The 12,643-nt window shown below is 48.5% G+C and overlaps 5 protein-coding genes across 5 annotated transcripts; 1 reads left to right on the forward strand and 4 right to left on the reverse strand.

Annotated features, from left to right (window-relative positions):
* Positions 1-158: 158 nt before the first annotated feature.
* On the reverse strand, positions 159-1,019 carry DEU56DRAFT_818423 (uncharacterized protein). The gene is made up of 2 exons (XM_041353965.1): positions 523-1,019; positions 159-471 (listed from the first exon to the last, which is right to left on the reverse strand). Exons 1-2 carry the CDS (start codon positions 1,011-1,013, stop codon positions 459-461), a joined length of 504 nt encoding a protein of 167 aa, XP_041205771.1. The 5' UTR covers positions 1,014-1,019; the 3' UTR covers positions 159-458.
* Positions 1,020-2,435: 1,416 nt separating this feature from the next.
* Positions 2,436-3,984, reverse strand: DEU56DRAFT_890976 (kinase-like domain-containing protein). Its single transcript, XM_041356290.1, has 7 exons — positions 3,700-3,984; positions 3,578-3,646; positions 3,330-3,515; positions 3,248-3,278; positions 3,157-3,194; positions 2,880-3,104; positions 2,436-2,826 (listed from the first exon to the last, which is right to left on the reverse strand). Exons 1-7 carry the CDS (start codon positions 3,910-3,912, stop codon positions 2,599-2,601), a joined length of 990 nt encoding a protein of 329 aa, XP_041205772.1. The 5' UTR covers positions 3,913-3,984; the 3' UTR covers positions 2,436-2,598.
* A 1,714-nt stretch (positions 3,985-5,698) lies between these two features.
* On the reverse strand, positions 5,699-6,473 carry DEU56DRAFT_758298 (uncharacterized protein; the record flags this gene model as incomplete). The annotated part of the gene is made up of 3 exons (XM_041350219.1): positions 5,699-6,066; positions 6,291-6,348; positions 6,411-6,473. The coding sequence occupies 3 exons, from the start codon at positions 6,471-6,473 to the stop codon at positions 5,699-5,701; spliced, it is 489 nt and encodes a 162-aa protein (XP_041205773.1).
* A 935-nt stretch (positions 6,474-7,408) lies between these two features.
* On the reverse strand, positions 7,409-7,927 carry DEU56DRAFT_503506 (uncharacterized protein). Its single transcript, XM_041346546.1, has one exon. The coding sequence runs from the start codon at positions 7,831-7,833 to the stop codon at positions 7,510-7,512; it is 324 nt and encodes a 107-aa protein (XP_041205774.1). The 5' UTR covers positions 7,834-7,927; the 3' UTR covers positions 7,409-7,509.
* Positions 7,928-9,909: 1,982 nt separating this feature from the next.
* DEU56DRAFT_903007 (uncharacterized protein) lies at positions 9,910-11,407 on the forward strand (the record flags this gene model as incomplete). The annotated part of the gene is made up of 2 exons (XM_041356621.1): positions 9,910-10,922; positions 10,977-11,407. 2 exons carry the CDS (start codon positions 9,910-9,912, stop codon positions 11,053-11,055), a joined length of 1,092 nt encoding a protein of 363 aa, XP_041205775.1. The 3' UTR covers positions 11,056-11,407.
* Between the last annotated feature and the right edge of the window lie 1,236 nt (positions 11,408-12,643).

Here is a 12,643-nt window from a genome sequence, read left to right on the forward strand (position 1 = left end):
CACTTGAGTTGTTCAATTTTTATTAAAGTCTACGATGCAAACACGAGATGCGCACTGTGTATATTTTTCCCCTCCTGAGGCTAACAATCCGATCGAAGCATCACAGTATATTTTCTGTCTCCGCGAACCATTGAACCGTAGATCCAGGCCCTCTCGCACGAGCGACCAAATCCATCAGATCTCCATGATTCATATCGGTGCCCGTGCATATGTATTTGACATTTTCTCCAGGTACTGCGGGCAGTCATTGACATTGAAAAAATATTCAACGATCTAATTGACAATATTTATCATGATAGATACATTGGACAGGAGATCACACCGATAAATGTATATAGATCCAACCACCGATCAAAGGGTCCATCACTTCAACGGGTCCAAGACACATAGCGTCTCTGGGCCACTCGGCACAGGCTGCAAGAGTCCACACGGACATCGAATGCGATCTCCGCACCTTATCAACATGCAACACTATCACAGAACAGTGAGTCGTTGTGCTCATGATAGGCAGATACAACTTACTCCCACAAAATCAGAATGTTCCTGTTACATTCACATCGATTTACCATACTCGGATTTGCAATCCAGGGAAGCGTCTTTGCCAGGTCTTGACTACCGAACAAAAGGATTCCCGTCGCAGGTAATTCACGTGAATACCGAAAAGTTGGCGGTCCACGTCTAACAATGCGTCCCCAGTAAACGCACCGCTGTGACATTCTGCGCAAGCTCTTAGCATCTACAAGCGTAGGGTTGACTTCCTGTATGCGGTGGAACATGTCAAAGGACCACGCGAGCAAGGTCAAGGTAAGAGACGTACCAAAGTCCAGCACGACGAGTAACTGTCTCATAAAATAACCTCGCAGAGCAGATGTACTATCCTTTGCGGAAGGTAAGCGGGACATGATTTCATGTTGTGGCGCAGACCCAAGCACAAGGACGATCGAAAGGACCAAACGAGCGCTGTGACCTGGGTCTGGTACATGAAGTATTCTGCACCATACAAAGCTGCACATGCAACTGTACCTCCCGGCACTGCGAGGTGTCAGGGCATGATCACCCAGATAGTTGCAACAGCGTAAAATTGGTGCGAAACGATTCAGACTGAAAGATCGTAACCTCTCCTCAAACACCCGAATGAAACAGGGTTTTCGCAGAAGAAGTAGAAACTGTAAGTAGAAATAACGCGAGATTTGGTTTCCTCACCCCGATGCATTTGTTTGTCGCAGAATTCTGTGGTGTACAGCGAGAGGGCGAAGTATTTGCTCAAGAAAACATGTTTCGACATCATGGAAACGAGCGAGTAGAGCGTGACAGCGTCGTACACAACCTGTGTTTGACATTATTTGGTACACATGTACAACGTTGAACTCTTTTCTTTCAAAGTTAGCTTCCAGCTGATGTATATATATACATCGATATCAGTCCCTTCCCTCGATGTTCGTTTCCCGATTTCCATCAGTACTGGTAATACGCAGATACCCTCGCCAACCTCTGCCCCGCATCAATTTCCGCACAACCTCTCGACGCACATTCACCACACCGCTACCACAACTCCATTATGTGTCCTAGGTCATCCCAAACCTGGACACATCTTGCCGCACCCCAACGATGATGATAACGCCCTGGCTGCAGCGGAGAGAGAGAGTGGTAGAGTCGGAGGGGACGGTGGATATGGGTCTTTCTGATTGGTGCTTTCATAAGGGTACGTACATAGGTGAGTGTTTCCTTGTGATTGCAATTGAAAGGCTAACTTATTCAACAACGGTTGTCAAAAACGTGTGCCTCTGCGTAGATTTAACCAATTCTTTCAGTTACCCACTACGTCGCGTCTGCATTCAAATCACTCTCGTTCGGTGCAGGCCATAACTCAGTACTCAGGTGCGTTCATATATGTATTCATGCGAGGATTTGGGCGTTGGCCGCCGTAACCTCATTTTAACTTACAATTTTCAGTCTCATTCTGCCCCACAACCGCCTTGTTTTCGTTCGTCTGCTGCTCCCACTACTGTCACACAACCTACAACCTGGTGGCCTCTTCGTCCGGGTCATGTGTCGCGGCCCATTATCGATGTTCCTCTTGCACAGGATAAAGAGCTACGTTAAGTTGCTATTTCTCCTCCAGAACCACCATCTACAAGAGCACATATTAATGCTAAAGATGGAAGCAGCTGCTTGTACTTTGTGAGTTACCTGTAGATCATCGATCAGCTTAAGGGCGTTCCCCGGTAGTTCAAATTCAATCGTATTCCATGTCGTGTCTCGTATGGTCACTGCACCCGATGTATCACTTCTCGCTGTTCTATCAATGACAAGCGTAAAAAAAATTATACACGTCAATTTGGGATGGAACGTTGATGCCTGATCCGCTCGATTCATCACATCGCAAACCGCATGGGCGGCATTTATGGACAGTTGATCTGCCAGAGAAGAAGGAATGTAGTTGCTGGTTCGTTTTCCCAAGAAACGTTTAGTCCCGAGCTCTTACCACAAAATGGCGGGGGGGAGGGCCTACATTTGCGATACCTGAGTAGCATACCGAGCTAGTCATCCAATTGGTTGTACCGTAAACACATGATTGTATTAAAGGCAGTTCAAGAATCAAGGAGATCTGGATAGCGCATAATATTCATTCCTGATTACTCCCTCAGCTGCCTCTGTCGATGGACGGTTCCGCGGATCTGTAGACCAACATTTCTCAATAAACTCCCAGTATTTGTCGGGCAGCGGAGGATAGCGCGATCGGGAAGGCATCTCTGACTTCTGCATAGCCCATATGATGGCGAGATCATTCCGGAGGTAATAATAGGGAGTACTATTGGTGAGGACCTAAATGCGGAGGTAATGATCCCATTGAGAAGTTGATATTACCCCAGACGTACCTGCAACATGATACCGCCGAATGAATATATGTCGCTCTGCTCGCTCGGCCGTGCTAGGGACCCATCCTCCCGCTCTGCGAGCAGCTCGGGAGCCATCCATCGTGCATTTCCGTTGAGCGTGGACGTCCAGGAAGCCTGAGAGGTGCTTATGACCTCCGAATACATCAAGGAGAGACCGAAGTCGGCAACACACGCAGTACCATCACCATGGATGAGTACATTAGGCTGGAGATTACACTTCAATCAAGCTGAAACTAACGAGAATGTTCGAACTCACACCAGTGAAGTCGCCATGGATGACGCTGTTAGCGTGAACTACGGGGAATGGATATTACTCCTGGTCCAGCATCAAACTAACTAGCACGTACGATATTGGAGACCAGCTATGATATCCCTGAGCTGAGATTGCCATCAGTCTGTAGCCTTTACGAAATACAAACGAGGACTCACGATCTGGAATCGTCGAAGGACAGTAAGATCCGCACCCACACGCTCTAGATAGACCATCAGGTTTCCATTCTCCGCCCAAGGACTGACCAGCGCTATAAATGGGCCGAAGCCGTAAGTATAACCATAGATGGGGAGAATATTCTTGTGCTTGAGGTTGGCGCATATTCTGAGTTCACGCGTTATCCTCTGCGAAGTGGCGACCTCTGAGGTAAGTGACATTAGATGAAATTTTTCGGCAAGACTCTTACCTTGATCTTCTTCGCCTTCGCTGGACCAAGTTGATCAGCAGTGTTCACACGCAATGCTTTCACTGCAACCTGCGCAATTGTCGATTTTGGACTGATGGAGAAACAGAATACTGCCAACGAACTTTGATCAGTTCCCTATCTATGGAATAGGTGCATTTCCAGATGTCTCCGAACCCGCCATGAGCAACGGGATATTCGTCGTCCTTGGTGATGTATGCCGTGAGATTTGGGAGCATCACTTCAATGGGTGAACCACCAGACTCATCGTTACGAACTGGGAGAACTGTATCGGTGTGGGAAGGGGAGAGAAGGAGTTCACATGGCCTCTGCACCATAGGTGTGACGGGTATCGGCGGGCTGCGGTGCACTGTAGGAGGACGACTAGTTGCGTCAGACTGCAATGATAACGATGTATGAGTGGTGTAATGAGTAAAAGAATGAGGCACGTACATTTAGTAGATCATTGAGGGTTGACCTCTTGCGGGCAATGGTCTGTAAGGGAATATTAGCAGACATTTTCGGGGAATGCGTACACGGACCTGATCAAGCACATTGGGTGGAATATTGCATATGTGAATCTTGAAATCACGGTGTTTTAAATCGTAAGTCGTGTAAGCTAGTATGCGCGAGTCGGGTGAGAGGGCCAGGGCAACAAGATTCTGAACGTCGAAGGAAGCGAGGAGTTGGCGGGACTCGAAGGCCCAGAGCTTGATGGTGTAGTCCGAAATCGAGGAGCTAGCGAGGAGTGTGTTGTCGGATGAAAGTGCTAGACCTGTGACAACATTGGTGTGTCCTTCAAAGGGAGTTCCCACAGGCTCCAACGTCCAGGCGCCAAACTCGTAAATTGTCTTGGCGTTATCATCTTCCGTGAAGTTGAATACGGCCAAGATAGTTTTGTTTTCATTTGTCCAGAAAATTGGCGCATACGTGTCAGTCGCTCCAAGGCTATGTTTCCCTATGCGCGCATCCAATTTCTGTTTTTGGATATCCCAGACCTCAAGGCACTTCCCACGCGACGAGTTGATTGCGAGCTTCTTCGAATCTGTCGAGAATCGAACTGCGCCCACCCAATCACCACTCTTGAATGGACCGGCCACGAGTTCCCCGGTCTCCAAATTCCATATTCGCGCTGTAAAATCCCATGACCCGCTCGCCAGTAGTTTGCTGTCCGCGGATATATCGATGCAGTGGATCGTCGTTGAGTGGCCTTCAAATGTTTTGACGATCCCCGTCTCAACGTCACAAGCCTGTAGCTCCCCCGTTTTCAAATTTCCACCGCCAGTGGCGACCCACCGACCATCTCTTGATACCGTTACTGCCCGTACCGCCTTCTCGCAAACAGCCCGCGCTTCCTCAAGCTCCTTACCCGCCTTCAGATCCCATTGCCGAGCGGTCTTGTCCCAAGATCCGCTGATCATTCGCTGGCCATCAGGAAAGTAGGATATGGATTGAATCCGCTTCTCATGACCCTTCAAGGTTGTTGCCGGTATCAGAATAGATTTCGTAGCGGCTGCCTTCGTCGATGTGGAAGCCATGGCTGCGTCTCCGCGAGTGATAGTGAAGTTCGAGAAAGGTAGTCGTTGTATGTGTTCCTCGGTGAGGTCTCCTGGCGTCAACGTGCTTTGTGACTGACGTGAACAACGATTCAAAGATGGGTCCTCTGGTAAAGCCAAACATCAGTTCATTTGCGCTGGAAGTTCAGAGGAGATTTTCGTGTACCGAAAGGTTAGCACTTTGGCAGCGAAGAACAACTTTGAGAGTGATGGATTCTCGAATGTGAATGCAGTTGTTGGCCTTGGGCGTCGCCTTGCATATATCTATTTATATGCCCTTACACGCCCCCTCCGCAAGGGCACCTGTGCATCATGCCATGCATCGCATTTGGTTCTCATTGCTTCTCGGCTCACAGCCATCATCAAATCTATAATCAGTGCTAACGCGTCAATCTACAGGCATTCAACTTTCATCGTTGCTCGCTTGTAAGTTTCGTTTTGCCCGCGTGAACATTTACAGAGACCACCTTTCCTTTCGCATCAAGCTATTCTGAATACCCGCACACACAATGTGGATGTTTCAGCGGCCATTTTATTCGTCTTTGACCAAACATCTTATGAATTCACGTCACTTTCGATTTTTCAACATTTTTGACGCCGGTATCAACCACTTATTCATAGGATTTAAGATCACCATTTCCATACATCTGCTTGTAGGAAACTGGAAGCATGGCAGTAGAAATGCAACGTCTAAACCGTCGGCATATATCATGGAAGAGGACAGCGAAATTAAGTAGCCAGCCCAGGTGTCGATAACAGTAACTGACGCAATGGTGGTCGGAGACGCGTAGACTGCGAGAACGTGTCCGTGTCGTACATAGTGTGGCATGTACATCTCTACCAGGTGCTGGCGAGTTCGATTCGGTGTCCTGTGCAATTCCATCGACATCCAACTCCAATAGCACCAGAACGAAAGCCTGAGGCGTGCGCTACCACCTAAATACATTGTATTAGAGCATGATTTAAATTATAATTCAGCGTGAATTTGATGAGAAAACGAGAAACACAGCGATGATTGAGAAGAACGGGCCTCCGCATCCTGAATGACAGCGGGACTGCCTACTCGCCAGAGAAGACTGGCACAACCTTGCTCTGCGCTCAATACACATATACCATTAGCCCACATCTTGAAAAACAAGGTCACGCTGTGGTCTACTCACCAGAGAAGACTTGCTCTGCACTCAACACGCCAACGGCAGGTCTAGCGAGATAGCTGTGCTATCCTTTTCGCAAGGACACAGCTAACTCGTGGAAAGATCAGTATTGCTCTTGTCACGAACCTGAAGGGCAAGGGGTACACCAGCCAGCATACACGATGGAAGGCATAACAGTCTGAGATGCATCTGTATCTCTGTACGTCCGTTGCTGACCGATATCTGATTTATTTCCTGCGTTCGAAGCCGCAACGCGTTGTGATTTGTGAGTAGTCCCAACGTTGATAGTAATGGTGATCTTTGTAGATACTCGACTCACCCAAAAGTGTATTGCCTGTTACAGCCGATTCGAATCATTTGTTCATCCGCGCTGCAAGTTCAGATGAGGTTGAATACACTTTGTCCTTTATAGGGGAAACTACTGAATACGAGCCAGGTGGAGATAATAAATTGCGCGTGATAAATGGCATGGCATGTCACTGTCGCTGGCGAGCTGTATTAGGTTTCTGAATACTATCAAACGCCTAATTCAACACACCACCGCCAGAACAGCCTGAGGCGTGCACAATTAATAACGATTTAGAATGAATGTGATGCGAATTGTACTTATTAGCAACTGATCAGCGTATGGATTGGTGCGGAATGTGCATCGCTAGCGCTGGCGAGTTGGGTTGGGTTGCCTGTGTACCTAACTCACCAGCGCCAGAATGACAGCATGAGACGTGCCCGATCACCTGGTTGCATTTAATGTTAGCTTTTGGTTTGCAATGAGATGTAACGTGTACCTATCAGCAACTGAGCAGTGTCGGCAGGCAGGCAAAGTGGAAATTGTTCGGGGTCATCATGAAAGCAGCACTCGAGCGTGCTTAAAGCAAAGTCTTTCCATTACCAAAAAACCGCCTCATACGAACACCCTGATCAGACTCACAGTCAGCATAGACTCGCACAATCTCGCCCATCTGACCTTGAACGCCATGATGGTTCATAACCTCCTGAGACACTGGCAACAGCACAGCGGCTAGAAAAGACACAAAGTTTGCATAGGTGTGTTCAAGGCCCAGCAATGATTTAAAACATCACTGCGGTAGAACGCCTCGATGACAACGAGAAGCGTGAGTTACACGTCAATGTAATTGAAGTGGGCGTCCGTGTCTCATGCAAAGCAACAGCACTGGCGAGTTGAGTGTGATCATTGTACATCGCTCAGAAACGCTACCTGCAGCAACTAACCATGTTCAGAATGAGCTGGGTACGCGAGCACCCAAACACGTATTGCCCAACAGCTACAGCTATTCAAAACGAAGCGTGGACTTATAAGCGAAATATGTGTCGGCGAATGAAGTCTGTAGTGAGAAGTAAGTCTTGAACACCACAAGAATAAAAGAGAAACGATTGAACAGCCTGAGGGACGCCGTGGTGACCAGAGGGACAAGCACCTCCATCCATAAGTTGACATTATCTTACCCGTCTGATCTTGGACCATACTTGAAAGCTCATAGGTTATAAGTACGGGGAGAACGACGGAGAGAGAAAAAACTTGACACACCATCAATACCGCAATGTGGAAGAGTTGCTCTGAAAAATTAAATCAAAGCGTGAGCGCCGAAACGGGTGTTCTGCCAGTGTGTGTAAGAAAAGTACGTACCTTGTCGAATTTTCATGTTCCTTGAACAAGTGTACGCGAGGAATGGTAGGTTAGATTTAAAATATAAGAGATGGACGCAACACCTGCAATGTTTAAGCATGGAAAAGAGGCGGATGGACGTGTACTCGTTTTGAATGATTCCAAGTTACCGCGTATGGTTGTGCGGCGACAAGCCATGTTTGTGTGTCGTTGTTGATATGCCGTGACTCGAAGTTTTTGAGTTCAACCGTGCTAGTGAGCGCTATAGCTAGCGAAGTTCCAGACATCGAAGTTCATACTTTAAAATTCGATCAGGCTTCATCTGACGCTCATCTGTACATGCCCACTCCCTCTACTTCCCACGCGGACTCGCCCATTCCTGCTTCGCCCATTCTGACCCTAACCTGGAGGTAACAGACTCTCCCATTCTATATGATATGACATCTGAATCGTTACACACTCTGTCCCTCAGATCTTAGATATCAAACGCCATATACATACACCCTCGTCCACCTCCACATCATCTGCGTTTCTCTACCACTGACATCCCTCACGCTCACCACTTCTTCCGGTGCTCGATCTGAGCGTTGCGCCTAGCACTAGGAAATTGGTGAGCAATGTAATTTATTCGCATTTCGCCAGTCGGTCCCGTTTTCGATGGGGTGGAGTCGGTTGTCGGGTCTGTGCGCTTTTGAGAGCTTGTGCGCGCCGAAAAACTCTTTGACGGGGATGTGTTTTGAATAAAAATGCACATCATTCTCCAACGCATCCTGACCTTGCGTGCACTTCAGAACGTGGGGACGGAAACATGTCGGCTGATGCGGGCCCTTTATGCTGCGCTTGTCCTTGTCTCACTAGAAATATAACGCTTTGGTCCATCGTAGGAATGCCCAAGCATACGGCGGGCAGGGACCTAAACAAACTTAGTCAAAGTCAACTCGAATATCAAGTCAAGGACCAGCACTAAGTAACATCTCGCAGGTGTGCAGCGATCTCACACGACACTACATTTGCGATGCGATTGATGAGGTTAAGTTACCCGTCGCGCTTGACTTGATGGTACGGCTCTTACCTTGACCTTCGTTTGCATGGTCTCTTATCGTGATCTGACATGTTCCGCTTCACGCAGACGGAAATCATGCGCCAGACTATCACGCAGGGTGCTCATTCAAGAGCACGATGACGAAGTGACATGTGATAGAGAAGAGAGGTGTAGAGATCGCATTCTACTATGCGTGGACCTGCTCTTGGCCATTGGGAGACGCGATGCAAGTTGGACGAGTTGGAGAGACGCACCCTTCTATTGGTGGTTGGACGGGCATATCATTCGGTGGTGTCAATAAGCACGCAATCTCTTGTTCAATATATTTATATTGATAAATCCTGTCGATTAGATTTCGTGTATACAATTTTTGGAAGCAATCAATACCCAGCAGCATACAAAAAAAAAACATGTCCGTATACACGAAGAGCATGCTCAGCCAAAGGGCAAAGGAATCTGAATATCGAGATCCGGCGCGTCGTGTTCAATGTTTGTTCACCAATACCTTATTCTACTCTTCACGACGGCCACGCTAGTCGGTCGTCCCCGCAGCCTCGTGGGGGATTATCCGGGCATGTTGGCCATTGTCCAATCTGGTCGGTGGAAGCATTCCTTTGTATGACACCAGGCTGTGCTCACTATGCCGCTTAGTTTGGGCAAAAGGTGTGGACAATCATACGAAAAAGGAAGTGATATGTCGGAGACGCTTTGGAACGTCCACCAAACACCAAAGTGTGACATACATCTAGTCGGGGTTCCAACAGCTTAAATACTGCTACCTGCGTCCCTCTACTTCTCTTCAACATCCATCGCACTTTCCTTGCAAACATCTGCCATATAACTTGTGCATTGCGAGTTACTCTTGTACACTTTCTCCACCTTCTATCGCTCATCTTGTCCTACCACAGTATAAGGCCTGGCGCCATCAACATTACATCTCAAGCATTCTATCATTAACTATGGACCACTACGCGACTCAAATGAGCCAAAGTTCCATCCCAGGCCCGTCCCAAGACGAGCCTCAACCGCAACCCCAACGTGCCGAACCTGTGCCATTCGATATCTATGCCGATCCATCTCAGTACGCTCCACCTGGGCCGGCTCCCACAGCGCACGGAATGGAGACCGCAGTGGTTGATGCTGGTATGGGACAATATGGACAGCCCCCCCTCATGCCGGATATGACGGGGCATGTAGCCGTTCCTCCATTCGCAGCGCATTTCCCCCAGCCTCAGATGGCCCCAGGGCCATTGTACTACCATCCTCCATTTGCACCCTATTTCCCCCAGCCTCAGATGGCCCCAGAGCCATTGTACAACCCCTTCATCCCTCCTCCGTTCGTACCCTGTTTCCCCCAGCCTCAGATGGCCCCAGGGCCATTGCACGACCCCTCCATCCCACCTCCAAATGTACCCTGTTTCCCCCAGCCTCAGATGGCCCCAGGGCCATTGCACGACCCCTCCATCCCACCTCCAAATGTACCCTGTTTCCCCCAGCCTCAGATGGCCCCAGGGCCATTGCACGACCCCTCCATCCCACCTCCAAATGTACCCTGTTTCCCCCAGCCTCAGATGGCCCCAGGGCCATTGCACGACCCCTCCATCCCTCCGTTTCAACCCTTTTTCCCCCAGGTGATCCCAGGGCCATTGTACAACCCCTTCATCCCTCCTCCGTTTGTACCCTATTTCCCCCAGCCTCAGATGATGCCTGGGCCATCGCACCACCCCTCCGCCCCTCTTCCTTTTGGATATTTACCCCAGCTTTCAGAAATATCGGGCGCGGGACGCAAGACTCTTACTGTACCTCCCAATGTGCAACTGATCGTACAGCACGGCATTATCCGGTACAAATGCCTTCTTCCGCAGTGTAAAAAGTGGGGTACAATGCCAAGACCAAGCATGCTGAAGCATATCACTTCGAAAATGCACACTGGGGACGACGGTCAGTTTAAATGCGAATACTGTGACAAGGAGTAAGTGCCACGCGTCTCTTAAGTGTGAATGTGAAGCTGATACATTGATTCTAGCTTAAGTCGCTCGGACTCTTTGAATCGTCATTACAAGTCTTGTTCCAAAAGACCTAAAGGACCTGGTGATTCGACCTGAAGTTCGAACGAGTCGTCGCAAGATTGATTTATCATATGATTTCGATTGGAACAAGGTTCCAGATATCTCCCTCGGACAAGATCATCGGGCAAGCGTGCATTATCTCATCATTTGGACTGCATAGTCCATCATTCACGGACTACACATTACTTTATCTATCATTTAATTTTCTCTGCCGTATCCGCCTGCGGGCATCTTTCATTCATTGCATTACTTTATATCGCGCGGTCGTATCTGCAGCACCCTCCGCTCATTATATTGCTATGTCGTATCTGCGACATCACCTCACTCATTACATCTCACACCATACTTATGCATGAACGCATCAATGCTATCACTTTATTTGACCTTGTAACAAAATTGTTTGAACACAAAGAATTCCAATGCAATTCATATCACAAAGGAACTAGTGGGGCAAGCGTGCGTCTATAGTGGGCCCGCTACTAGTAGTAGATCTGTAAACATTAATGTGTTTATATGCCTGAAGCATATGATCACAGTACTAGCGCGAAGTTCCACAGGTTTTCTTATGAGAATCACCGCCACTTCATCCTGATGTGCATCTAAATCTATGATACGTGATGACGGGATGACGCTGTCGGAGAACGGCAGGCTTCTGAACAGTACTGTGTGGCTGGAAGTACCTCTGCATGCAAGGCACGCTGACGAACTCGGAAATACACTTGCTAGGCTGTACTGTAATGACGATGACGATTTTCGGTCCCGCCGATCACTGGAATCAAAATTTCATGCAAATCCCTGCCAGTGATCGGAGGTATTTGCTTTGGGGTAGGGGGCCGTGTAGACATACTCAGTGGCTTAAGGTCAAGCGCAGACACGAAACTGCTTAGAGAAAACAATAGCAAGGAAAAGAGCACGGGAAGTTGAATACAATCTACATTGAGCTAACTGCCACCGTGAGCCCCAGCATGGCTGCTAGTTGTCGCAGCGTCCCGGCTGGGGATGTTAATACGCTCCAAGCGCCATCGAGGAGGCGTCCTCAGTCTGCCATGAGACCAACATGAATAATAGCAAAGAAACGCCTTGCACCAATGCACGTCTGGGAGCGAATCATTGTCAGATGATTCGATGTCCTGGGGCACCCCAAGCTGCTGGCTAGAAGGATGTCGTGTATCGTCGACTTTCCTATATTCTGGTAATTTGGCTGCAACAAGACGCTGTAAGGCACCAATCAGTAAAGGGGGCAAGTATATGTGAGAAGATCTACGTTACAGTAAATTTCCGCCCGGCTGCGACTTCAACAACTTGTGGCTCATGGCCGGATCTGGACCTATGGAAGGAAAGGCCCTGTCGCAGGAACTGCGTGACTCTGTTCGAGCGGGGGGACGGAGAACTTATTTCAAACTAGATAGGACTTAGTGATTCATTGCGAGTTGATTCAAAATGAAGGCTGACATGATCAAACTGAGTTGCAGCCTGCACTGAAGTCAAGTGGGTGGGAGGCAGGGGCGACGTAGCAGGGAACTGTGGGAAATGCGTGAGTTAACTATGAAAGAAATGAGATAAAGAGACGAACATCCCATGGATCGTGAGGCTGGCCATGTCGTACTGCGTTTGTGCTAGGAGC

Source organism: Suillus clintonianus, assembly GCF_016758775.1.
Source record: "Suillus clintonianus strain FC179 chromosome Unknown DEU56scaffold_66, whole genome shotgun sequence".
In the NCBI taxonomy this organism is placed as follows: Eukaryota; Fungi; Basidiomycota; class Agaricomycetes; order Boletales; family Suillaceae; genus Suillus; species Suillus clintonianus.

Excerpts from the sequence above, each read along its gene's own strand:
- DEU56DRAFT_818423 (XM_041353965.1), bottom strand. The coding sequence starts at position 1,013 with ATGTGCAGCTTTGTATGGTGCAGAATACTTCATGTACCAGACCCAGGT.
- DEU56DRAFT_503506 (XM_041346546.1), bottom strand. The coding sequence starts at position 7,833 with ATGGTGTGTCAAGTTTTTTCTCTCTCCGTCGTTCTCCCCGTACTTATA.
- DEU56DRAFT_890976 (XM_041356290.1), bottom strand. The coding sequence starts at position 3,912 with ATGGTGCAGAGGCCATGTGAACTCCTTCTCTCCCCTTCCCACACCGAT. Across the intron at positions 3,516-3,577 it reads CGAAGGCGAAGAAGATCAAG|AGGATAACGCGTGAACTCAG; the intron begins GTAAGAGTCTTG and ends GCCACTTCGCAG. Across the intron at positions 3,105-3,156 it reads TCCATGGCGACTTCACTGGT|CCTAATGTACTCATCCATGG; the intron begins GTGAGTTCGAAC and ends TGTAATCTCCAG.